At 47.2% G+C, this 26,475-nt stretch overlaps 9 protein-coding genes across 9 annotated transcripts; 3 read left to right on the top strand and 6 right to left on the bottom strand.

Moving 5' to 3' along the window:
- Positions 1-666: 666 nt before the first annotated feature.
- Positions 667-6,622, bottom strand: N7479_002176 (proteasome activator BLM10; the record flags this gene model as incomplete). Its single annotated transcript, XM_057249873.1, has 2 exons — positions 667-729; positions 794-6,622. The coding sequence occupies 2 exons, from the start codon at positions 6,620-6,622 to the stop codon at positions 667-669; spliced, it is 5,892 nt and encodes a 1,963-aa protein (XP_057114305.1).
- An 810-nt stretch (positions 6,623-7,432) lies between these two features.
- On the bottom strand, positions 7,433-8,913 carry N7479_002177 (uncharacterized protein; the record flags this gene model as incomplete). The annotated part of the gene is made up of 3 exons (XM_057249874.1): positions 7,433-7,820; positions 7,879-8,497; positions 8,571-8,913. The coding sequence occupies 3 exons, from the start codon at positions 8,911-8,913 to the stop codon at positions 7,433-7,435; spliced, it is 1,350 nt and encodes a 449-aa protein (XP_057114306.1).
- Positions 8,914-10,255: 1,342 nt separating this feature from the next.
- Positions 10,256-12,007, top strand: N7479_002178 (uncharacterized protein; the record flags this gene model as incomplete). Its single annotated transcript, XM_057249875.1, has 1 exon — positions 10,256-12,007. One exon carries the CDS (start codon positions 10,256-10,258, stop codon positions 12,005-12,007), a length of 1,752 nt encoding a protein of 583 aa, XP_057114307.1.
- Positions 12,008-12,595: 588 nt separating this feature from the next.
- On the bottom strand, positions 12,596-13,636 carry N7479_002179 (uncharacterized protein; the record flags this gene model as incomplete). Its single annotated transcript, XM_057249876.1, has 2 exons — positions 12,596-13,356; positions 13,480-13,636. 2 exons carry the CDS (start codon positions 13,634-13,636, stop codon positions 12,596-12,598), a joined length of 918 nt encoding a protein of 305 aa, XP_057114308.1.
- A 785-nt stretch (positions 13,637-14,421) lies between these two features.
- N7479_002180 (aldo/keto reductase) lies at positions 14,422-15,696 on the bottom strand (the record flags this gene model as incomplete). The annotated part of the gene is made up of 4 exons (XM_057249877.1): positions 14,422-14,928; positions 15,023-15,379; positions 15,449-15,599; positions 15,668-15,696. 4 exons carry the CDS (start codon positions 15,694-15,696, stop codon positions 14,422-14,424), a joined length of 1,044 nt encoding a protein of 347 aa, XP_057114309.1.
- Positions 15,697-16,130: 434 nt separating this feature from the next.
- On the bottom strand, positions 16,131-18,231 carry N7479_002181 (flavin-containing monooxygenase; the record flags this gene model as incomplete). Its single annotated transcript, XM_057249878.1, has 7 exons — positions 16,131-16,477; positions 16,535-16,741; positions 16,800-17,300; positions 17,362-17,448; positions 17,505-17,941; positions 17,995-18,111; positions 18,170-18,231. 7 exons carry the CDS (start codon positions 18,229-18,231, stop codon positions 16,131-16,133), a joined length of 1,758 nt encoding a protein of 585 aa, XP_057114310.1.
- Positions 18,232-19,486: 1,255 nt separating this feature from the next.
- On the top strand, positions 19,487-22,201 carry N7479_002182 (uncharacterized protein; the record flags this gene model as incomplete). The annotated part of the gene is made up of 4 exons (XM_057249879.1): positions 19,487-19,511; positions 19,565-19,814; positions 19,871-20,039; positions 21,008-22,201. The coding sequence occupies 4 exons, from the start codon at positions 19,487-19,489 to the stop codon at positions 22,199-22,201; spliced, it is 1,638 nt and encodes a 545-aa protein (XP_057114311.1).
- A 674-nt stretch (positions 22,202-22,875) lies between these two features.
- On the bottom strand, positions 22,876-24,272 carry N7479_002183 (alkene reductase; the record flags this gene model as incomplete). Its single annotated transcript, XM_057249880.1, has 3 exons — positions 22,876-23,208; positions 23,258-23,893; positions 24,015-24,272. The coding sequence occupies 3 exons, from the start codon at positions 24,270-24,272 to the stop codon at positions 22,876-22,878; spliced, it is 1,227 nt and encodes a 408-aa protein (XP_057114312.1).
- Positions 24,273-24,939: 667 nt separating this feature from the next.
- N7479_002184 (uncharacterized protein) lies at positions 24,940-26,217 on the top strand (the record flags this gene model as incomplete). The annotated part of the gene is made up of 5 exons (XM_057249881.1): positions 24,940-25,084; positions 25,142-25,161; positions 25,214-25,250; positions 25,313-25,850; positions 25,908-26,217. 5 exons carry the CDS (start codon positions 24,940-24,942, stop codon positions 26,215-26,217), a joined length of 1,050 nt encoding a protein of 349 aa, XP_057114313.1.
- Between the last annotated feature and the right edge of the window lie 258 nt (positions 26,218-26,475).

Consider the following 26,475-nt stretch of genomic DNA (forward strand, 5'->3'; position numbering starts at 1 on the left):
GGGGCATTCTGTCATTAATATACAAACTGCGCGTGCTCGTCGTACAACGTACCATGCCATGGGACATACGAGTACTTTCTAAAGGTTGGTAAATAGTATTAGATCGGATTTTCCTACTTACAGCTCTAGTGAACATATTCCATCAATGAAGGGGACCAAAGTAACAAAAGTAACTTCCAAATTTCTCTATTTGAGAAGCTAATCACCCTCATTTTCTGACTTGGCTACTCGTTGGACACATATCATGAAGCATAAGCAGCATTGTCCATTAGTTACTCATTTTCTTGTCATACTCGCTTCTTGTGGTTTATTAGAAAAGAGGCATACCAAAGCGTAATTACATAGCTATAGCTTTTAAACACAAAATGTATTTCATTCACACTGTCTATTCTTCCAAAAACAGGCTCCCAGCTACCCATACCCTCAAATGCAGAGAATTCCACGGTGTCTATATGAAGAGCAAATAAAAATATTGTCGGTATTTCATTTCCGCACTAAAGATAGACCAGACCACCCTATCAGAGAGCTCATGATGCAGGGAGACCGAGGAATATATACGAACCGCCATTAATCACATTGCTATTAGGAGTTGTTTGGCCAGAGAACCAATGAGATACCCCCCGCCAATCTAATGAAATCGAAAAATGGCAAATACCCAAGTTCCATCTACGCGAAGTAGCTCTTCCATAGAACACCTGATAAGTCTTCTAGCTGATCCGATGTGAAAGCCTATAATAATAATTGTTAGCCGTTGCTTTAAAAGAGGATTGGGGGTAGAATCATAAGCACGAACCTTTGCATCAATGTGCCAAGTATCTTGTCTAGTCTTCTTGAACTCGCTGATAATCGACTTCACGCTCGAGCCAACGATGCCAGGATCATTGGCCGCGCGAATACTGAGCGAAGTCAATGCCTCGGGCATCCAGTGAGGCGGAGGACTGTTGTAGGGGAAGGCCTGGATCAGAGCGCCAAGTCCCAGCACAGCGCCGTGGCGAACAATAATCAGGCGGTTATGCTCGGGGGTAGGGGTTCCAGCGCCAGATGACACAGCGGAGGAAGCAATTCCTGAGCGGAAGTTCTTAGGCTTCTTAGGGAGAGGGTTGTCTACCAGAAGCTTCGTGAAGCGTTCATGGAAGCGACTGACCATCTTTTCCCGCAGGAAGACGGGCGAGCATCGGACCATACCAGATAGTGTGGCCGAGGCACCGGCACGGACTTCATGCTGCGGGTCTTCAAGCATGGAGGCGATACACTCAAAGAGCTTGTCGCGGTCTGCGGGGTCGAGCAGAAACAGGCGGCGGAAGTAGATGATTTGGATGTTGATCATGATACGCAGGCGCTGGTGCCATGATGGGGATGTTTGTCCGATGCGGATGAGAGATTGGATAAATTCGGAGTTTTTCTCGGCTGGGTACGGGATGTTAGGGAGATGGCGGAAAACGTGGTATGCGAGGGACTGAAGCTCTGGGTCTTCCTTCACATCCATCATGTGCAGGAGCTGCGCGGTAAAGACCTCGGGGAAGAAGGGGACAAGCTGGGTACACTCATGAGAAGACAAAGTCGAGTCCAGCCAAAGGAGAACAGTTTTGCTACCCGAGGTATACGAGGAGGGTGTCTGTTGACCAGGAGTTCTGGCCTTCCGCCATTCCTCAATTTGACTAAAAACTCCACGAATCACCTTCGTGAAGTCCTCAGTGGGTGGATATGGGTATGCGCCAACAGAAGAGGAGGATTTCTGGGCCTCGAGAAGATGCTGAACATCAGGGTAGGACTCGTGGTACCTCGTGCGATAAATAGTTGCAAGGGTTTGACCCATTGCCTCGCGGACGCCCTTGTACGGGTGGTCCAAATGTCCAAGGAAATCTTCCACGATGGGCTTTTCAAGCTGGTAGTGCCAACCAGAATCGATGATACATTGATGCAAGAGGTTGATTTTTGAACTTTCCTTGAATGCTGCGTTGGTCGTCATATCAAGACGGAAGCTGGATAGCCAATCGACCAACGGCCAGGCACGGCGAGGATCCCGGCATTGAAGGATCATGTGAAGGAATGTTGTCCAGTAGCCAGAGTTCTCAGGAGTGAGTCCATCGGTGAAGATTTTTCGCACAATAGGGAATGCATACTCCCAGACCATGGTCCGCTTCTCCACACCTGTATCCGTCACAGAGGAGATCAAAGCCCCAAGTATTTCAGCCGTGGCCCGATGTTGGTGCTTATCACTGCCGTCTTCGAAGACTTCCTTGATCTCTTCTTGGATTTCTTCAAACGAGGCGGCTGTAAGCCCATCCCGGATCATGAGCTCGAATGCGTAGAGAAGCATCATGGCACAGGACATGCGGAACTTATCAGCAGATGGGTCCCGCGGCTCTTGCTTCAAGTACATGAAGAACTTGGCGAACCACTGGCGAGTGAACAACTTGCCCATCTTGGTGCGAACCTTCCATTCAACATCGTCATATTCGATGTCCCGTGCTACATTAGACTTGTAAGCCGGCATGGTCTTGCCCCACACAAGCCAGCCCGGGAAGTCGTGATCAACGTAGTACTCCGCTTCAGGCTTCGCAAAGCTCGAAAGATATTCTTGGGTGTATCCTTTCTCATAGGGTTTTGTTGCAACCTTGATCTTTGAGGGGAAACGCTGATGACCAAGAATGTAATTCTTGTACTCGTGAGTGCAGATGGCTCGTACATCAATCATAGTGAATAACGCAATGAGAGCCTGGGAGTACATGCCTCGCAAGCCAGGGTGGTCGTCAATAGACCCGAGGGTCATCAGGTCGATCAAGTTGTCGCTGGCGATATAGTCAAAGCGGAGACCCATAGTGATGACGATGGTCGCAGCACGACTGGCAATCTTCCAATGGGATACTCGTGCCAGGTTGACCAGCTCTTCGGCCAAGTCAGCTTTCTTTTCCTCGATAGCAACGCGCTTGCTGTTGACAACCGCGCGCTTTTTCTCGATCTGCCCGGTGACATCTTCAATAGGAGCAATTGCCTCCACAATTTCTTTATCTAGGATAGCCATTCGCTCCATCGCGCGACCATAATCCATTACCTGGAAGACTGCAGTAGAGCAAATCTTCTGGACGGAAGGCTTATCAACGGCGCTGGCATCGATAAACGTCCTGATCACGGCAGGCGCATACTTCCAATGCCGTCCAACAGTTTTGGCTATGCTACTCAGAAGCAGCGAGTAGAGCGCTCCCTTGATGCGTGCATGATCATTTTCCTTGACACCCCTTTGCAGAGCCGTGAGCAGAGGGGGGATGACGAGCAATCTACCGCCATAGACTGCCTTAAGTGCCGACTCGCCTGCATTTTGAGCGTTGCGGCGTGTTTCTGTGTAGACGGAGACGCAAGATTCAGCAATATCAAGGAGAAGAATCTCATCAAGCTTAGACCGAGGACGGGGAGAAGCGTTGTGTCGCAGGCGCTGAAGGTGATACACGTTGGCTCTGCGTACAAGCAGGGCTCTGGGGTAATCTTTTCGCATACCGCTCATCTTGTAAGGATGAATGTCTGCGGCTAAGAGGCGAGTAACTCGGTCGAGCACATGAGCAGACCTCTCAATGCCCACATCAACAAACCACGATCTGAAGGCAGAATACAAAGCCCCAAAGCAAGGAACGTCATCCTCTTGATTATCGCTCAAGAACCGGTGTACATCATGCAAGACCCAGCCAGTTCGCTCACGGAGTTCATGGATGGTAGTATATAACGGGTCTCCCTCCTTAAGGGCATATCCAGTGGGGTAGGTGAAAGCCTGTCTGATTATAGCATCATCAGAGCTGTCCAGGACAGCCTCGGTATCATTATCAACGTCATTGGAAACACCTGAATCATCCCCCATCTCGACATCCCCGGAGGTGCCATTTGAGGGTCCTTGTGTTGTGTTTGATGCGGCTTTGGGGTCAAAGAGGACAGAAACTCCAGACAAGACGAGTCGCAGGAGTACGAGGTTCCGAGTAACCTCATCTGACCAGTCCTTGCCGCTTCCATCACGTTTGACACTTGATGTCTCATGAGTCAGTGCGGATAGCGACTTCAAAGCCGTCTCTGTTTGGATCTTGAAGACATCGACAGCAAACTCAATTTCCTGACGCGTTGGCACATGCCAATTGATGTTGAGGTTGTTCACATCAGCTTGGTAACTCCAGAGTTTCGGCTCGATGCCGTTCGCTTTGACCGAAGGTTCATAAAGTGAGAAATCATTAGTGTAGGTACCAGTCAGGTTGAGCAAAAGGTGATGAATGAAGTTGGAAATATGAACTGTGGGAATTCCGCGGCAGTTCTGTTGCATGTATACTGCAATGTCGAACAGTTCTTGGCGGTGGGTGATGACGGCGCTGCCGACATGCACCACACACATGCTCAGCATACTGACATTCCAGACCAGACCTCGGTCACGAGGCAAAACATCAGTTCCTGTAGTTCGGGTTGATCCAGCGCCATTATCTTCGATCTCAGTGCGGATAGCTGCAGTCAAGACAGGGATGAAACGCTTGAGGGCCTTCTCGGGGTTAACCTTGCATAGGGCGTTGCAGATGAAAGCCATTGCATCACGAGCTTGGTGGATAACATGGTTGGATACAAAATCCACAATTTTCCCCAAAGCGATATCGTAATACTCCGGAGACAAAGAGGCGAGCAAAGGCATGAACGTGGCGGGAAGTGTGTTCACGATATTCTCTTCGGGTGAACCGTTTCGAACTCTGGAGACGTCTGGCAGATTTTCTAAGAGTGTGAAGACACGACCCAGGAAAGCTATCGTGAAGTCTCCGAAACCACATGTCGAAGAACGCAAGATCAATTCCTCGGTCTCATCATCCAGTTCTGTGTCATAACCAAGCTGTACATCGGACCCTTGCTCTTCCATCCTCTCCATTTCACCTGAGATCCATTGCATGGCAAGCATGTTGCAGTTGACGTCATCTCGCCCTTTGGTCAAGTCGACCATTGGAATATTGTAACAGGCTGATTGGATGAATGAGAGAGCATGAAGCGATTTTTCAAGATCATTCGCGTCAATTCCAGGTAGTGTCAGACCCAGCAAAGTTGTCATGTGACAGCGATAACCCTTGGTGCGCGAAATGATACGAGAGAGCGATGTCATAGCCCGAAGGGAGGATGCAGTCCGGTGCACTTCGACAAGACCTTGCAGCGCAGGATAAATTCTCTGCAAAGCACCGGGTATGATGAGATGCGGTTCTAAGTAGGCCAGGCCTTGCAAGGTCGACAGGGAGAAGGTCATTGCAGTACTGCTCTTAGCATATATGCCCATGAAGATTACGTCGCGAATGCACAAGACAAACCGCCGCTTCAGGGCCTCGTTCAACCGTCGCTCTGGTGGGACATCCATCTCACCGGATTGTTCGCGATTCCAACGCATGACGAAGAAATCGGTCAGGTAATAAACCAGCTGTGACAGGGTTTTGGTCCAATGGCCCGAGTTTGAAGGATGGAAGAACGTCTCAACAGCTTGGATAAGACCTTCCAGCTGCGTGAGAATTGAAACCTCGGAATCCACACAAGCGGGGGAAAGCGACAACACAATCCACCGCGCAATATGATGAGCAACCGGGTGTTTCCGCCCATCTCGATCAAGCATAATACCCAGACCAGATGAGATATCTACTAGGGCACTATACGGGGATGTGGATTGTCCGACGGGGATTTCCAACAACCTCAGTATCGCGGTGAAAATGAGAGCAGACTGTTCCTTTGTGAAAATACCATGCTCGGAGAAAGGAATGTGAGCGGCCGGCAGAGAATCTCGGGCCAATCGGGAAAGATAGTCCAGATATGTTGTGTCAAATGTTTTTGACCTACCGACCAATGACCACAAATGGAAATGTGTAGGTAGATAGCTCTGTGGTAGGAGATCCGGTCGCGAGTCGGGAGCCGGGGATGTCGGAAGCAGCAAATTAATGAGCCCGGCGACAACAAAGGCACCTTCTGAGAATGATGTGGTATAATGAGGCAAGAACTCTTCGAGCATAGCGGGAACTTCACACGGATCAATGAATAATTGAGCAAATGCGCAAAGCTTGGTCAAGGTCTTGACATTCCGCTTTAGGTTGGTGGAGTGAACAAGGCCAGACTCGGTGGGGAGGACAAAAGCCTTGAGCTCCTTGTATAGAGGCTTCCAATCTAACACGAGGTCTTTGACTGGTCTTAGATAATGCTTGCGCTTGGTGAGAAGCATGAACATGCTCGAGAATCGCTCAGCAACCGACGGGTCAATTCCAGGAGCAAGTGCAAGCTCAAAATACAATTTTACAAGGCTTATGCGCTGTGCCCGAGTAGGATCGAACTTGAGTGACAGCCAGCCGCGTAGCTCGCGTGTCCAGTGCACGGCTCCGGGATTGAAGTCGCCGGCCTCCACTGCAATATAGAGCTGATTCAAGATCTCTCGCAGATTTTGATTCCGCTCAGTTTCATCCTCGAGCTGGTATGGAAGATATTTGAAGTATGGATAGGTACGGGGTCGCACCCGGGCTATCGGTTCGCCTTCGCCATTCACGGCGACGGGATCACCACCGGGTGAGGTCGCCCGGGAGAGCTCTTGTGCATGATGGAAATTGTCGGATGTGAGAATCGCTTTGGGGCTGGAGGCTTCCATGGTCGGATGAGAGGTAGGGAATGGTCGACACGAGGTGGAGATGAGATGAGGGAGTAGCCGTTGCCGTCGGGTGAGCTCTGGCAGCAATACGTCAGCAACGTCGACGTTTCACGGGGGTATCTCTTTGCCCATGCAGTATCGATGACAGAGCAAGTTTCAAAGGAAAGCGTACTTCTAATGAAACTCTGAAGCTCCTACTCCGAAAAGCGCGGAATTTGGAACCGGAGATTGTAATTCACACAGCTTTGTTCGCATGAGGTACCTTTTTTTCTCGCCAGGCGAAGGGGAATATGATAGGCTCAGATGCGTAATTGAGCAGTTCAAGATTTCAGCCTGCTTTTCTTCTTTTCGTCTTGAAATGCCTAAATGTTGAAGGTCAAGAGTTCAAAGGGGAGATAAGTCCACGGGTCGAGGTTGTGATGACATAATTATACGTAACAACCTTAAAGCTTGGCCTCTGTAGAGTGAGCCGCGTGGAAAGATGTGTAGACTAAAGATATACAATAGCTCTAGAGGATTTGCTTTTGGTCGTCTTTTAGGAAAGATATATGTGAGATTCTGTTTCTTTTATTTCGCATCATTTTCCAATTTATAATCGTTCAGTTAAGTGGGCGACTGCGTGCCCAGGTGTTTTACCCCAACTTAGGCAGACAGCCTTACGCAAGCATAATATTGCGCAACAATTCAGAATGGCTGCCTTTTCTTTTGGGGGGTCCATTCACAGCGGTCTAGGTCATGTCATATCGATATACATAGTAGGTGACTCGGAACAATATCGAGCCGGGTCATCGCTAATTATTTTTTCCTCTTTCATGCTGGAGGCAGGAAAGAACCGAAAAGAACCCCCTGGATCAACGCGTAGGCCACCATGCTATACACAGCAGCTACAAGTGTCCGACTTTGCTTGGGTGAGCTCGAACTGAGATCTACAGCGCTGGTAACCAAATACCAGTACCACAAGGGATACCCCGACGAGATGCGGTTGATGATCTGGACATGATAACTGGTTAATGCCATGACAGCCAGCAAACCCTGGGGAACTGCCAGCCGAACGAGCATTGACCCCGGGCTCGTTGAGGAGGAGGAAGGACTTTGCAATGCCCACAAAGTGGATCGGCATAGAATGGCCAACATAGGCGCCGCCAGCAGGAAAAGAGGTATATTGGAGACGGTCCAATATCCCAAGAACCCAACATTCCTATTATAATCAGTAAGAGAGAAGACAATGGTATTCAGATGCAAATCAAAATGCTTACCAGTAATGGTTTTGAACCCAGCCGTAGACGCTAGGCAAACTCCACTCACACCATGGCCGAATATCGCCCTCGGACACACAGTACATGCGATAGGCCAGGATTTGAGGAATGACTAACCCAGATCCTACGATACAGCCACCAAAAATGATCACTGCAAGACGAAGAATGGTGTGGAGTGTAGGCCCTTTAGTCAAGATCTTCCAAGCCAAAACTGCCGCATCATAGGCAAATAGGAACCCGCTGAGAACCCCATTACTACGGACCATTGTGGCAGCCGCGAACAAAACCGCAGATGTGAGAACCCGAATATCTCGCAAACGCGTTACCCCATTGCGTTCGGCAATGAGAGATGATGAATAGAGGTAAAATCCAGCGAAGTTCAAAAAAGAGACTATCGACTCTCCATAGGGCGCGGACATAAAAGCGCCCGCTGGCGAAATTATGTGGAGAGCTGCAGATAGGAAGCAAATGAGATGTTGGGTGGCAGTCGCATGACCAAAGATATTGGCTGACAGACGATAGAGCGTCAACACCGACAAATAATGGGCAACGTGGGAGAGAACCACTCCCACCATTGCAGTGCTAGCAGGGCCAGCATCTCCCCCAGAGAGACGAATACCTATTCATGGCATTAGTCCGTGTTTAAAATGAGATACCCAATACGGGTAAAATAATAGAGGGGAATTATGTACCGGAAGCAAAGATAGATAGAAGCTTAGTGTAGCCCCAGCCAAAGGCCCATTCTTGCTCAAACAGATATCCCTTTTCGGCGATATGCAGGAAGTAGATGCTGTCCCATCTGGCAAATTTAAGGGGACCCGAGAGAGACTCGGAGGTAACCGTTGATGGGTCGGCAGCATATGAGATCAAGGAGGTGGAGGTATCATAGCCTGATCCTGGACAAGCGGCAACGACGATGTACAACAAGACCTTCCATGACCAAAAGGCAAGTGTCAAACTTCGAATTGGGTTGTCCAATCGTAATAATTTGGCAAACAATGGTGGTGGTCTTGTGGTAGGTTGGACCGGAGCCATGATAGCCCGTGTTTTTCCAGTGACTTCCAGGTGTGAATGAGACCTCGGAAAGTTTTCCAAGGTTCCTAATTAGGAATGTCTAATAAGATCGGGTTGACAAGCGATCTAGATGTCGGGATGGTTACGGAGTACCTCGCGACTGTTCCCGTTTTACAGTTTCTCGGTCTGCCGAGGTAAGCTAGGGAGGTGAAAGGCTTGCATTAAAATACATAATTAGTCATCACGGGACCGGGGGAGCGGGGCCGACCTCTGACCTTTCTTACGTCGGAGTGGCGATTCTAGACTTTTTAACAAAAGATATAGTATTATTGAAAAAGATGATTCTAAAGACTAGGAATTAACCTTGGAGCTTCAGCCCTATAATATCGTGTGCTATGTTGTACCATACATATAGCACAATTTGCCAAGGATTTCTTTTTTTTTTTTTTTTTGCCAAGGATTATTATTCCAAGACTTTTTGTGTGCCCAGCTCTCCTGAGGGCTTACAAGGTATACTTTTAGTAAGCGCTAATAATCAACTGGGGCAAACGCCTTTCGGCACATTCAATTTGTCCGACTTCAATAATATGTAATCAAAAATCCCTCTTATCCATAGGAAAATTCTGTTTTTGAACGTGACAATATCTAGAACTAAGACAAATACTGTATATGGGCTCATACCGAAACCGAAAGCAACCTCGGACTAATACTTGCCAAGACTAAAATCCTTGTCTGATTTTACTATGAATGATCGTCACGGAACTCGGATCTGGTCGGATTCCATATAATAACCGATCCCGCTGACAGGCATAAAGTATTTTATGCATTAAAAGCTATGTATATTATATTAAAAGCATTAAACTTATTATAATCTCATTAAAAAAACATGGAAACAAGCTGAAAATATATCTACCTTCCGATCAATTTTGTGTATCGGTTCCACCTACGCAGTACTGTCTTGTTTTTTTTTTTTTTTATATTACTATTCTCTTTATTTTTCTTTGCTTTTTTTTTTCTTTTTTTTCCCCTCATAGCTCTCTATAAGGCTGACCGCCTCATTCATATTAAGACCTTTATTGCTCTTGCACTAAAACATCTCTCTCTTTTCTTTCAATCTTTCAAAACTTCCCCCCTTGCTTCTTCTTTGTTCTACACATCTTGCAGCTCTTTACAATCTTTGACTTTGCATGTCCCTTTGAACCTATTTGCCGTGATATTAGGCTTCCCCACACATACTTCTAGGGCTGAATATCCCCCGCAGCTGACGCGTTTGAATACGGGCTATTCATGACTACAATCTGGTTTGGATGAAATCCCAAAATTTGGCTCTTCAACACCAATGTGGCTCCGCTAGGGCTCAAGAATGCTGTTGAATCTTGGCCTCACAGCGGACGCCGCAGCAGCCCATGCAAATGAACCTGGTCATCAATCAGAACCCCAGCCTTCTACGTGTTCTACCTACTCGCCTACCTTTTTACTGTCATCTTTACCATTATTACACACCTTCTACAGTTCTCCCAGGCTCTCTGATGGTTCTACTGATCGTACAGGGCTTGTATCAGCAATGATGAGTCCGATTGAGTCGGCCTCCGACTCGGGTGAAGCTTCCACCAAATCGGCTCCTGTTGTCGCCAGGCCCCGGGTCTCCCGTTCAACTACAGGTCGGAAGTCTCGACCCAAGACATCATATCAGTTCGCCCATCCCGCAACTCACGCTCACCACAAGCGGTTGAGACTTCGTCCTAAGCTCCTTCTACAGCTACAACAGGTGTCACAAGCCCCTCGGCCACTACCTGTGGTTGATATCTTGCCATCGACGTCTTACCGGCCACTATTCGCTCACAGGTTCCCGGCTATTTATCGGCCCAGAAATGGATTGGGTCCATATGACCTCATCGTGGTGTTGAGCGAACAATATGACCGGACGGTGGACAGCATTCCTGAAAAACGTGTCAGCTCGGAGGATGAAGACGAGGATCATCGTGAGGTAGTGGCCACGATCTGTCAAAAACATGAAGAAGATGCTCGATTGAAAGGAAAGGCGGACATATGTATGAACTTTGGGCCTGTCTGGGAAGCTTCGCCTCTCCCAAGTGGGTCTTACGAGTTTGTCGCTCAAACGGATAGCGGCGTGCAAATCGTGCGATGGGCTTTGCGTGGTGGGAGGAATCGACGGATGAGTGCGCCCATCGGGACACAATTGCGTGAGGATGGCAAACGCTTCACTTTCAGCGTCATCGATCCTACTACTCGCCGGCATCCCGTTCTTGCATCCATGACTCGAAATCAATTAGAAGTCAATGATGAATATTCCACGGCTGTTCGGTCTGGCACCGGTCCCACGACTCCAAGCTCAGGAATGTCAGTCGTGAGTGATGCCTCGGATGCAGAAATTCCCCTTGATGAGAGCTTAGTCACTCTTGATGATGGAATGCGAACTTTGATTATCATGACCGGCATCTGGGTCGCCTTTCGTGAGGGGTGGTCAGACAACTTCCGATACGGTGACCCAGTGTCTTCGTCCGGTGCAAAGTCGACCGTGTCTCCGACCTCTGTAAAATATGCATCTCCGACGACCGCCAAGAATGAAACTCATCCTTTCCCTTATATCGATGAAGGTGGTAAACGGTGCATGTCGTTTTCCACTGTACGCCGTTCCACCACCCCAGGCATGGATGGAAAACAATCCAGCAGTTTTTCCAAGCGCTCCAACTCCACCGGTGCTGCATTCATGGATCGAGCGAAACAACGATCCGCGTCTGGGCTTAGCACTCGACTGAACCGACATAGCATGTTCACCACCTCGGGCGAGAACGGTCGCGATATCGTTGTCTCTCGTCCTCCTTCTCCTCAACAATATTCCGCTGATATGGAGGATATATCCCGAATTGCTCAGTCTAAAGCAACAGAAAGGGAAAACGGCAAATCAAACACGGGGGTAGATCGAGGTCCTCCTGCCTCAAATTCCCGCATCGCACAGCATAACAGCACCCACAAAAAGAGGCCGGAGTCTTCACTCCCCGAAGCTCTCAACTCAACCCCCAACAAGGGCAAAATGCGCCACCGCCTCAGTACTTTCTTTGGCATTTTTCATCGAAAACACGATACTCATTGATCTTTCACCCCTACATCATGTCTGTGGCTAGTCCACGTGTGAGTGCCTTCACAGCACCACGTTTTGGGTCTCAAGTCTCATTGCATCTAGCATACAAGTTGGGCGTTCATACGTTACACTGCGATTCGTCCGGTACGAATCCTTGCTGATTTTCTTTTCTTCTACCCTCCTCTCTCTCTCTCTCTCTCTCTCTCTCTCTCTCTCTCTCTCTCTCTCTCGTTCCAACTAGCATTTCGCATCCTTTGCATTTGCGCATTCTTCCAGCCTTCTCTTTTGATACCTACTTCTTCTCACCATATCTTCATCTTCAAGTCCTGGAGGCTCAAACTCAAAATGTGTATGCTTGTATCTCACACATGTATATTGTTATCCATCTATCATCCATCACGCTACATATGAATAAAATACCCCATCACCCCCAGCCAATCCCAAAACCTCTTTGTTTTATAATGTCTTTCAATTATAGATTTAATCAAGGATCAAAAATTAGAGCAATATATAATTACGCACCTTTAACTGGACCAGTGAATCAAACCGCTTCAAGCTGCAATTCCCAAAAACCACACCCACAATCCATCACCCCTCAACCTAAAACAGCGCAGTCTTATTAATCGGTGCAGCCGTATAAAGCTGCTGCCCATTTTTCCGAAACCCGACAATAGCCCTCTGCCCCTCAAGCCCAATAACCCACTGCGCAAAACGGTCCGCCATTATCTCATTGCTCGCCCCGCGCCCAACAAGCATATGAGCCGGGTTAAGCAACGGATCCTCTGGTGCATCCGTCGCCGCCTTATAAACAATCGTCTGATTCTGCAACCCAGCATCGATGGACAAGAACGTCCCCCGATCCGTAATAGTATACTCATCCAACAAAATCGCCGCTGTCAGCGCCTGGATCGGGTACGAAATATACTGGTGGTACCAAGTGGAGTACGCTGTGGCCCAGGGCACTTGCCCGATTTCGATCCACAGCTGCGAGTCTTTAATGTTTGTGGCGGACTTGTCGTAGCGCGAGAGGAAGCGCACGGGCGGCGAGGAGGTGCCATTCTCGGCAGCTGAGAAGATCTGTGAGAACATCGTTTTGATGTCGGTGGTGTTGGAGAGATTGGCTGGGTTGGAGGGTGGGCCGGTTAGGAGGAAGTGGTCGCGCCAGGCGTACCAGGCTGGGGATTTGGCGATGGCCTGGGTTATGGCTATTTGCTCGGCGGCTGGGGCGTATGTTATGCCTATGTCGACGGTGTTGGATTTGAGGTATTTGATTGATTCTGTAGTATCACTTTTGTACCAGGCTACTTTGAAGGGGGTTGAGCCATTTTGGACGCTGGATCTGATGAAGGCGTCTGCGAGGACTAGTGCGTTTGTTAATATGTTTATGTCGGGATCTGTTACTTCAAAGTATGTATATATGTAGCTATAGGTATATATGTATGTGTAATGTGAGATGTAGCATGGTCTCTTTTGGTTAAACGTACCGCCAATCAGTCCGCTCTGTCCGGCACCACCGTTTCCAATGCGAAGCAAGACTTCGCTGGATGCGTTGTAGCCACCGCTGTAGATCGCAGCGGGGTCAACGGCGTGGGCGAAGGTGGCAAGGGCTAGGCCCTGCATCAGGGCAGTAAAAGAACGCATGGTCAAAGAGAACGAGCAGGAACAGATACATATATGGACCCAAGAAACGGCTGGGGCAATTGGCTTTTAAAGAGGGACAAGCATGAAGTCACCATGAAGGTATATTTTGTTAGCTTAGAACTTGCAGTAGACTATTTTGATCACTTGTGCGCCAGCCTATCCTCTCGCTGGATCAGACCGGAGACCCGGAATAGAGTGCATATGTATCTCCCAGGTCATGGGAGCTAGGTGCATAGAGGAGATCGAGGAGTGGGGGTCCATCCTGTGATTGGTGCTATTCTACACCCTTGTCTGCGATCTCGATCGAATTAGTGTTTGCCAAGGTAATGGCGGGATTATGACCTGTGTACTTCGCAGAAGTACGTACTCCGTACTCCCTACTCCGCACTAGGGTGTCAGATTCCAGGGGAGCATACTCCCGAAATAAGCAAAGTTTACTCCGTACCCATAATAGAGAAATCTTTGGGGCTGGATATGACATGTATACGGAGTACGGAATAGAGTAAATCAAAGAACTAAGAAATCAAGTTGTCCAGTGCCCCATGAAACTACCCGTGGACTATATACCTAGACACTAATACATATTCACCATAGAGAGCTCAGGGCTGTTGTAAAATATCAAGACGCCTTCGAACATTGCTTAGGAACCCCGGTCAAAATTAACCCAGCTAAAACCCCTATTCGACGTAAAAAACAGAATTCGAAGTTCAATTTGCATGATATTTATGGTATTCACATCCCTTATAAAGCTTCGCAGGTACATCCATGAATATCCTTCCAATTTTTTACCGCTCAAGAGTAGTCACAGCCTTAGGAACATAAGGCTCCTCCAAATACTTAATCTCCTCCGGGGACAGCTGGACCTTGATAGCGGCAACGGCCTCATCAATCCGCTTAACACTATGCAGTCCAACAATCGGGTTCTCGCCAGGGTGAGTCAAAGACCAGGCGATAGCAATCTGGGCCATGCTCACGCCCTTCTTATTAGCGAGTTCCTCGACCCGGTCAATAATAGCCTTATCGGCCTCCGACTCGCGACTACGGACAAACATCTTCAGCGCACCGTCGCTATTCTCACGCACCGTCTCGCGCGAGCCCCAGGGCCGCGCCAGCGCCCCACGGGCAATCGGTGACCACGGAATAATGCCGACTCCAGCGTCTCGGCAGTAGGGAATCATCTCGCGTTCTTCTTCGCGGAAGAGGAGGTTGTGGAAGTTTTGCATGCAGATGAATTTGTGCCAGCCGTTGCGCTCGGCGATGTTCTGCAGGGATTGGAATTCCCACGCCGCCATCTGATCATTCGTGGGTCAGTGTGGAGATCATGGATCTTAGGGAGAAAAGAAAGAAAAGAAAGGGAAATAGGAGTGGAAGGCAAGATGGACATACCGAGCTAGCACCAATGTACCGAACCTTTCCGCTCTCGACAACGTCGTTCAGTGCCTTCATGATCTCCTCGCGGGGAGTATCCCGGTCTAAACGGTGGATCTGTAACACATCGATGTATGTTCCCAGACGCTCCACGCTAGCATCGACGGCATCGAAGATATGCTTGCGCGACAAGCCAGTGCGGTTGACAAAGGGGCCGTCGTTTGTGGCAGACGCTGCGATGGGTGGGAAATTGCCCTCGTCGTCGACGCCGAAGAAACACTTGGTTAGAATTACCACACGGTTGCGGGGGATGTTGTACTTCTTCAGGGCTTTTCCGACGACTTCTTCGGATTTGCCGTGGGAATAGACGTCCGCCTATACATTCAATATTAGTGGGCTTATTCCGTGATTTTCTATAAAAAAAATTAAGATGTCTTAATTTACCGTGTCCCAAGTGTTGATGCCCTGCTTGTAGGCATGTTCAATCAGGGGCAGTGAGTCTTCCTCGTCCAGGACCCAGTCTTGCCATTGCTTGCTGCCATAGCCCATTGTCCCAAGGATGATCTTGGAGATCTTTAAACCCGAATTTCCAAGGCTTTTATTTATTTAATATTAGCATATTATTGGAATAATGTGTAGTGTACCGCAGGGGTCTGTTTGTACCGGACATATTCCATCTTATTGTTGGCCATTGTGAAAGTAGGCTTAATTATGAAGCTAGTGGGGCATGAAAAGAAGCAGAAGTGAACCTTGAATTTCTTGGAATCGAACAAATGAGTCAAAAGGAGCTCATTAATAATCCAGGTAGTATCTGCCGAAAACCACAAGCGTAGGGGCGTGTATAGCCGGTGAATTACCGGGAAGATATCCACCTTGTTGATCGGCCCAGAACATCGGATATCGAAACTACATAATATATGCATTGATTGGAACTACACAATATATTGGTATACAACCACATCCAGTTGAACCTGATATCTAGGTAATAATTCAGAAACGTAGCACGATCTCGGGTGGTATTTTGTTGAACTGCGTCTACAAAGACGTAGGTATCTTCGGTACATAGATCACTTAACCCGAAAACAAATTGGATTTCTCAAAACCTAGCTATGCAGAGTAACATTCCTCAAATCTTGGCTGGTTGCTCACCGGGATTTAGCCATGCACCCAGCGACTGTAACAAATGGCTTGTCACACGATGCAACACGTTGCTTGGTGGTGAAAATGTAAAGGCTTGGGAAGCTGGCTCCACATTCCTTTCTAGCTTTTGGACATCAGTGGGGGGATGGACCCAGGGGAACTGATTAGGTACGAATCCATCAATAGTCACACCATTGCCGAAACTTGCATATTTCTCATCGGGGTTCTCGTAGACTAGATCGAAGTCTTCCCAGCGGATAATTTCGGTCGCCGCATAGTAGTGAAGGACAGTTCCAGGCCAAGGAACAACAACCTTTCCATTGTCGTTCTTGTCTGTACCACCAAGAATAAGTCAATGCGCAAAGCCAAGAGAGGTATGGATCTACTTACACCATGATTTACACGATCCAGACCAGACCATGTGAGGCATTCTCGACTGGACCCATTGGTTAAATGCACGTTGAGCCCGCGGCGTCACAGATACGGATCGCAGTTTGTCTGTCTGGAGTCGGGATAAGACTCGAATCATATAGTCACTTGCCCTCTGGATTCCGGGGACAGCCGATCCATTCACAGGGCAGATTGGGGGGTTGAAGACTGTCCAAGAGACACACCGGTTAGCACAATAATCAATAAAAAAGCGTTCGGTTCTTACCAAAGAAGTTGGGGAACTCGGCAACCATCGCGGCCATATAGCTCTCGCAAGGTCCCTCACGATCCCAGTCTTCACTCAGCGATCGTCCAGCGCGACCAGTGATCGGGAACCGTGGCTGATATGGCTCAAATCCGGTGGCGTATACCAATATGTCACACTTGTACTCCCCACCCGATTCAGTGATAAGGCTATCCTCGGTCAGCCTATTGATTGAGTCATGCACATATATGGCGTTGGGCTTTTGCAACGCATCCAGATAGTGACCACCAGGGGTGAAGCGACGACAGCCAGCTTCAAATTCTGGCAGGAGTGCATTTAGAAGATCGGGACTTGTGATCTTGGCCTTCATGAATGAATGTGCCAATGACGTAAAATTGGCTTGAGATTGAGTCCCTCTCCAGAGTCCCGTGAAACTTGCAGCAAGTCTCTGCTCTAATGAGATACAAAATTCATAATAGCGCATAGGGCAAGCCAAGAGAGCTTGTTTCTGTTCAGTTGAGTCTAGATACGGATTAGCACTATCACTAGCCAGTTTCTTTTTGTGATAAGCCAAGACACTCACATTCGCGCTGAACTGTACCATCTTCAGCCGCTGCATGTGGAAGAATCCACGTTGGACCTCGAGCAATGTTGGTTATTTGCGAAACAACTTGAGAGCCCGGCCTAGTCAGCGTGGTGTATCTTCGAGATGACTTTGCGACTCACCTGGCTGCAAAGCTGCTACGCACTGAACGGCGCTTGCACCATTCCCAATCACAATCACCCGCTTGTCCTTGACAACCATGTCAGCTGGCCAGTTTGCAGTGTGCACTTGGACTCCTTGGAAAGCTTTTTGGCCCGCAATCTTGGGGAACTTGTAGTTGTTCAACCGCCCGACAGCATAGACAAAGACATCAGCAAAGACGGTATTTTCTTCGCCGGAAATTACGTCGTGGAGAACAACTTTCCATTTTGAAGATTCTTCGTTCCATTGAGCCAAGACACATTTGGTGTTGAAGGTCATGAAACGGCGCAGATTGTGCCTGTCGGCTACATCCTCCAAGTACCTGTGGATCTCAGGAGCTGGAGGATAAAGCGATGACCATGATGGATTGGGCGCCCAATTAAACTGGTAAGTGTGGGAAGGCACATCGCATGTACAGCTATGCTCTAATATTAGCGATCTAATTTATCTGATAACATAGAGAATACATACCCAGGATACCGATTTTCATACCATGTTCCTCCCAAGGAAGGATTCCTGTCGTAGATTTGGAGATCGACACCTGGTAATGACGTGCTTGCATCGTGTGCAAATTGGATTCCCGAAATGCTATGACGATCTGTCAGAACTTTGAAGTGATTATCATTCGAGTCCGGTATGCACGCACCCAGCACCGATCACCACAATCTTCAACGGACGCGCCACAAAGGCACTTGGAAAGAGATCCATTGCAGATGATGTGGAAGAAGGTTGTAAGAGAAAAAAAACCCAAGATCTCTGGGGCTGAGAAGAACTGGGGAGATAGGTCATATATGATAACGTGTCTCGTCTTCAACAGAACAACACGTGCTTCCTAAATAAAGGAACCACGGAGAAGATGTACATTTTTTTCTTTGTTTACGTATAGAAAGTTTAAGTGACCTACTCAACATTTTCTAACTGGCGTAGTCAAAATTTTCAGAATGTTCCTAGCTCCACGGTGAGACGGTGAGAGTCGAGAAGACAAAGGGGAGACAAGGAGAACGCTTCCAAGGTTTCTTTACAGGTAGCTAGATCTCAACGGAAAAATTTGGGGAAATACGATCCAGTGGGTCCAAGTTAAATCTCTTTGGTATTGGCGATAGCAATTAGAGACCCTGGAGGATATGTAAGGCTACATCTTACAGATCGCTTTGATAGCTGAATTGGGAAGTCGGCAGGGTACCAAGTCGCCGGGGGCGCCCGTCACCTGCATATTACAGTAATAGGTGATTGTTCACTAGTTAAAATCGATGTATCTATGGTGGCAATATTGGGTACAGGTACAAAATTCGAGTACGGAGTAGTCGTGGCGAGGCGGAAGCAATTGTAGCCAAGTACTCTATAGGGAAAAGTGCTTATCAGCTTTATTAAAAAAATAATTAACTAGTTTATGTGGCGGTCCTTGAATAATCGCCAAATGTTCCCGAAGTCTTAAAAAGAAGCAAAAAACGGGCTATTGAAAAAGCAAGTATATTATGCCAAGAAAGGCACTAAAAGGGGAACGTCAAAAGTGCATACCTATGCGGAGTATTAAAAATTGGTTTGTTGCTAGAGTTAAGAGCTATGGGAGTGATATAAATGGATAACAACCTCGGAATTAATGAAAAAGGGTAGAAATGAGTTATGGGATCGTCATTAATGCCTTTGATATTGTGAGACGGAAGAGTTTAGCCAGCCAATCTTGAATTGACAATGAATCTGCACTGTTGTGCCGGCGAGGTGCTATAAGACGGAAATGATGACAGGGAAAAAGGGCTCATAACCTATCAAGAGAGGGAGAAAGAGAACATCAAGTAGCAAACAGAATAACAGAAAACCGACGATATCAAGATGTCTCATTTCATTCACATAGTTGCTTCTATACATTAATCTCTTACCATCTCTCCAGCCATCTCTGACATAGCTGAGACGTTCAGTATTCTCTTCACTTAATCTCTCTCTACCTTCGTACGCAATACCAAACATGCTAATCACTGATTACTTCTGCAGTATGTCAACTCATCACCTACTACATGCCAACAAAAAGATCTAACAGAACCAGATAGCCTTCTCAGCCCTGAATGGGATCCAATCGAGTTCGAACCTGTGGGAGAGCGGCTCGAAATCCTGCGCCAGCCACTCGAATGCATTCGAGCCATATGTCTGGCCCCCCGTGAGTTCAATATTCCAACCAGCTGGACCTTTTTTCTGTCCACATCTGAGGAAAACATGACAGCAGTGAGGCTTCATTGTCAGCCAACCTACGAACACGAAACCACTGTTCTTGAAAATGGTTCCAAAGCCAACATTGTGTTCCAAAAAGATCGACCTTGGTCCCACCCAATGGGCAATTGACCTTTGTCCTGAGCGTGAACCCGGGGTTTACGGTGGGGGATATCCACAATATCATCGTTGCGAATAATCAGCACAAATATGAGATTGACGATGATGGTTGGAATGGCCGAACCTGGGTTTACGATCAAATTAATCTATTCAATCAACATGGTATCTTCGCCGACCAGGACGAAGTCGCACTGGTGAACGATGGAATCCAGAAAAGATGGCCAGGGGAGTTTCCCGACCCGCTCCAGATGGGGACTTACTATGGGTGAAATCAAATGTATCAGACCAGGATACTTCTTTCATGCAGGTCCCGTAGCCTTTAATCCACTGCGGAGTATTTTTTAGATGATCATGGGGATTCCATTTTCTAGAACCTGGTAGGAAAATGAATGGCTCTTACAAGAATAGTCAGCCTTATACGGTCTCATGTACTTTGTAGTCTTTTAACAGTATTTTTGCAAAATATGTTTAGATATGTTCTCGGATATTCTCTCCCATTTTCACTTTTGTAGTAGAAAGATGAAAAAGCGGTAAAAATTATGTATCACTTTATGAATTGACCTCGGGGAGTTTCTTTGTTTACTTAGGTTCGAGGCTTGGCTTCAAGGCTAGATGCCTATCATTTGCACTGATAAATTTTCCTACGGGATACCTTTGACCTAAATGGGAGGATTCTTTAACAATAGCAGATCACTGTACATTAAAGCAGTAAATGGCATAAGCCGTAAGATTTTTCTATGTTATACATACAAAGTAGGGACTCCATAATCACGTGTGTCCACAATTTCTATATTTAGTCATTACGTCATATATTGAAATCCTGAAGCGGCAAAATTAAAGCGAATACGATGCTTTACAGGCCCTACACATGTACTCGTCATGGAGAACACACAGAACGCGATCAGATCACGAAAATCTCATCGTAAATCTCGTTCAGGATGTGGAAACTGTAAAAGACGGCGAATCAAAGTGAGTGTTTCGAAATCGTCCCTGAGTCACGTCGTCTTTCACAGGCTACTCCTGGTATCATAAAGATAAGGTTATAAAGGAGAGGATTATTCATTTCAGGGTCCTGGATACTTTCTACTCATTATTTTGTTGTGGGGGCTGATCAGTCTGGATAGAGTGAAAGATTTGATGAGAATCTACTAATAGTCTACAGTGTGACGAAAAGAAGCCAACATGCTCCAGATGCACCCATCATGCTATCAAGTGCGACTTCATCTCGGCGGCAGCTATATCGCCAGCTTTATCCTCTTTAGCACCATCCCCATCCAGACCTTCGAAGGCACAATTTCGATTCAAGCCTTCTAAATACCAGGGTGAAACAGACCAGCCATCTTCACGGACAGTCTCGACCGAAGTCCAACGCAACAACATCAGTGCCCTACCACAGAGCCAGGATACCCTCTCATTCGCCGATCTACGGCTCTTCCACCACTTTGTCACAGAGACATACCGCACCCTAACAGACGAAACAACCGACCACAATCGAGTTTGGCAAACCCACCTTCCACAGTGGGGATTCTCCTCGCCATCCATCTTCCACCTTATATTAGCACTAGCAGCCTTGCATCTGGGCCATCTCCACCCCGAGAAACGAGACCAGTATGTGATACAGGCAGATGACCACTTTACGTTTGGCATTCGATCTGTGTCAGCCATTCTATCGAATCTTGATTCGGAGAACTGTCAATCGATCTACATGTCGACAGTGCTGATATGTTTTGTTTATTTCGCACACGGTCCAAAACCTGGTGAATACCTTGTTTTCAGTGAGACAGGGAAGGCTGAATGGCTGGTTCTTATGAGAGGGGTGAGATCGATTTTGATGTCTAGCCATGACAAAATCTTTACCGGAGTCTTACAGAGTTACGCTGATCCTGCTATTCGGGGCGTCAGCCCCTTGTTACAAGATGAGCTCCGGAAAAATCAGTCTCGTATTAAAGAGGTTCAACATTTTATCGAAGCGCAAGCTAGAGGGAGTTCCACGTGTCAGATCTACGCTGGTGCATTTGAAAACTTGCTCGAAATGTTTGAGAAAGCGTACCAGTATCGAAGCGCTGGGAAGGACGATGTTAGCTTGATGCCCTTTGTCATTGGATGGATATATAGGCGGCCTGAGGAGTTCATCGGTCTTCTTGAGGAAAAGGAGCCACTTTCATTGATTATCCTCGCTTATTGGTGTATTCTTTTGAAGTTCATGCGATCCTCATGGCTTATGATCGCTTGGGATCGGCATGTCATCTCAGGAATTCGGGAGTCTCTAGGAGTCGGATTCCACCAATGGATTGAGTGGCCTGTGGGTGTTATTTGCGATCGATATACGGAGCAGATATGTGGAGGAACTAGATAATACATATAACCTTCGCATCGGCTAGCGCTAAAGGAGAGGTAAATGAAGGGTGTCTGTGCGATAGGACTTCAAGATCGCTTCTCACCTTCCCCTTTCTTTGCCGTCCCTTTTCATTATTGGTGAATATAATCTGTTTCTCTCCAGTTGTGGAGACACGGGTCAAGTGGATGATATTCCTTTCCCCAGTGTCTTCCCACCCGAGGTATCAAGCCAAATTCAGTAGACCTAGACGTCGTTAATAATTTAAGTAATGTGTGATATCGAATGATATTCTGTTACCAGTTTAGATATATACAACATATTTACGATTGTTTCTGCTCTTCATCGGGCTTTTCTCGGTGGGATAGAGTGGGTTGTCGATCTCAATTACGGCAATCTCACTCTTTTATTCCCCGAGTATCCCGAGTACCCCAAGGTCTAATACTACCAAATTGTCAAATCCTACAAAGTACCTAGAGCCGTCATCCATGTAGTTTTCGGAAATTCTGGATGCCTTTGAACCATGGATTACTTTGGCAGTCGGCCTTGGTCTGGACTCTGGCATTTTCAGGTTCCAAGATTCCATTGTTGATCGTCAAATTTTACTTTTATGCTTATTCAAGTTTGACATGCATATATCTATCTACATATGGACATATGTACATGTATATCTATATAATCTGTACTCTGTGGACCTATTTCTGATCCACAGTCGGGTAATCTGTATAATGGAAGGTCTTGTCCTCGAATGGTCCATAGAACCGAGTTCGGTCATATGGAGCCATGGGGAGCCTTTCCTTCAGTCTGTGCACCAGATCCGGGTTGCTAGTAAAGTATCGACCATACAACAGAGCATCGTATTTGCCTGATTCCACCACTCCCCAGGAGTTTTGATCATCCCAGCCACCAGCGGAGAAGAACGGTGTGGAGCCAAAAATCTGGCGGAAACGATCAAGGGTCACATCCAGCAGACCCCAGCTCTCAAGGAACTTATCCTTCTCTTCGATGCCGAAAATTTGTTCATAACGCTGGATAAGTTAGCAGTACACCATTAGATAAGTAACAACGAAAACATACCGGCTCAATAAAGCTGACATACGATAGCGACGGGAGGGTCTTCTTCAGACCCTCACACAGGTGAGTCCAAGTCTCAACTCGCTGTTCTCCGCGCGCTTGATTGAACATACCAAATGGCGACAATCTGATAGCGAGATTATGCTCACCAATGGTCTTGGCCAACTGTTCCATCAGTTCAAACACAAACTGGCAGCGCTTCTCCGGAGTACCACCGTAAGCATCCTCACGCTTGTTGATGTTGGAGCTCAAAAATTGCTCCGGCAGGTAGCCATTTCCGCTATGGATCTCGACGCCATCGAACCCAATATCCATAGCAGTCTTAGCGGCAATGCAATAGTCGTCGATAGTTTGTTTGATGTGTCCCACTGTCATTTCGATAGGCGGGTGATTGGCGTAGGGCACGGGCTCTGTGGAGCCGACGGGTGGATGCGAATAACATTCCGTCGCGGAATCCCACACAGACGCCGAGGGGCAGACTGCAGGCGATCCAGTCATCTGAGGGATCGTCGCACGGCCTGCATGCCACAGCTGGCAGAAAATAATGCCACCCTTTGCGTGAACAGCATTCACGACTCGTTTCCAGCCCGCGGCTTGTTCGGAGTTGAACAGGCCGGGTACTCCGGGCATTCCATTGCTCTAAAAAAAGGAAATTAAAGTTTGAATAATTATCATTATGCAATTCCCAGGGAGCCAACGGACTATCTTAACTTGGACTGACAGAGTGCCTGTCTGCCACCTAACTGGGTTCGATGCTTACCTCGAGTGATGGTGGAATTCCTTCTGAGATTATCAAGCCACCTTTGGTAGCACGCTGGGAATAATACTCCACAACTGCATCTCCAGGTACCCAAATCCGATTGGGATGATCCGGAGTGCTCGTGGGATTCAATGGCTCTCCGCGGTTGCGGGTCAGAGGTGCATGGACGACACGATGTTCGAGGGTAATGTTGCCATTTGAAATAGTCAAGGGTTTGAAGAGACCGGAGTCTTTGCCCTTCAAGTAGCAGATGGTCATATTTCTTTTTTTTTTTTTTCTTTTCTATGCCGCTTTACTATTGAATGGATTATTGAGGATAAAGGGGATTATAGAAAGGAAAAAGAAGAAACACACACACACACACAAACCCCTTTTTGGGCAGTGTCGATCATTTACTAAGACATTGTTGCTGTCAAAAATATCATATTGCCTCGGCTAGTCAATAGTCAATATAGGGTTTAATGAAGACCCATTTATTCTGGTTGATAAAACAACGGCGTTGGTGGCGAAATGTAAATTTCGGATTGGACAAATACGAGACACTAGAATCGATACGATTTGCCCTGCTGAATCCTGGTGGAGTATAAACGTAGGTCTAGTGTTCTCTAGCGTTGTTTTCATGGATCGGAATAAAAATCGCTGACCATTCATAAAATTCCGGCGGAAGCTATCCGGAGGTCAACACTAAAAAGAGCCTGGTGGAGTCCCGTCTAACGCAGTCCCTTAGTCAATCATCGCCGTCATGGATCCCGCGCCACTAGGTATTACATAGTACATTAATAGGTAGTGGTTCGCTAGCTTTCAAGTCCCCACAGAAGATCATCTTGTCTATCCTCATTTTTGACGATGTGAAGTTCTTTAACTAGTCAAATTCCCCACTACTTTACAATATTGTAGGCGGGGGAACTTCAACTTCAAGCCCATCATGACTGCTGAGGGTCCAACAGATGATGCCTTGCATACTATCAATCTCGTCACACAATATATCTGTATTCCAATCGTGACTATCTTTGTGGCGTTGCGATTCTATACCCGGTTTCGATTCAAGCAATCTCAAGGAGTTGAAGATCGTGAGTTTATCCCTTGCACATATACACTTTTGGGGAATTTTGCTAATCATTCTCTAGTTGCCTGTCTGATTTCTTGGGTAAGTTGAACAAGTGAAATTATCTTTGTTAACCAAATCTAACTTTATGCAGCTCTTATTTATGGGATATTGTGGAATCTCCATTGTCCGTAGGTGCTACGGATACTTCCCACGTCTAAACAACTACATACTTACATATGAATCCTAACAGTCGGTCACAATGGCGGAGGATACTACTTTAACGAGCTCAGCCCCAATAAGCAAATATCATTCAGAAAGTTCTGCTATATTGCGACCATTCTCTACTGTCCTATGGCGCTCTTCGTCAAAATCGCCCTCCTATCGATTCTCACACGCATCTTCGCCCCCTACCGCGGCAAAGTCTGGTTCATCTATATCTTCCTCGGCTGCTTATGCTGCTACTACACCGTCGCTCTGGTTGTCAAGATCTGCATGTGTAAACCCATTCCCAAGTACTGGCTCGGTGATGAGGTAGAGGGAAGCTGTCTGGACCAGAATGCTGCTCTCATCGCCGACTCCGTGATTAGTGTCGTCAGTGACCTCATTATCCTCCTTATCCCATTGCCATTGACATGGTCCTTGCAAATGTCGCGCAATCGAAAGCTGCGCGTGATAGGTATACTTGGCGCTGGTGGACTGGCCACCGCATTCAGTCTTTACCGCCTGGTCATCGTCGTGAAAGGCTCAAGGGATGAGGGCATCATGTTCGTTTCTGTCATCTTATCTGGGTATGTCATGCCCCCTCTTCTCCTTGTTAATCTTTCTCTTTTTCTAACGTCCAGTAGCAATGCAGAGGGAGGTGTTGGATTGATCTGTGCCTGTCTACCTGTCCTCAATGTTATGTTGGCCTATTATATGAAGAACTACGGGTCGCAGAAATATTACGAGGACGGCGGCTCTACCCATCCGTTGAGTGATAGAAAGTCAGCCCCGGCTTCGAATGTTGCGACTGACTGGGACAAGGCGACAAACTTTGGTGACCAGAGTCACCTGATTTCATTTGCTGGTCCCCCGGAGACTGGCAAGTCCAGCATTCACACCCAAGACGGCATCAGGAAGACGGTGGATGTATCACAGACCGTCGAGACATCTTAAGGGGAGGTGTTATTGTCAAATTTTTCATTGTTATATACCCAGCATCATTAATTACCATAATGAATTTCTTTTCTGTCTTTCTTTCTTCCCTTTCTTTTTCATGCTCTTATACTTTTATGGGTGTACGTGCAGCTCAGGTAATTTGATCCTCTTTGTTCGCATGTATGCCCTTTGTACTCACAGATCAAACAATGGTCTTGACCACATCCCTTTTCCTCTTTGTCCGAGGACATCTTCGCCAATTGAGCATATTGATAT

The sequence above is a fragment of the Penicillium vulpinum genome (genome assembly GCF_028829585.1).
Source record: "Penicillium vulpinum strain IBT 29486 chromosome Unknown utg000001l_segment0_segment0, whole genome shotgun sequence".
In the NCBI taxonomy this organism is placed as follows: Eukaryota; Fungi; Ascomycota; class Eurotiomycetes; order Eurotiales; family Aspergillaceae; genus Penicillium; species Penicillium vulpinum.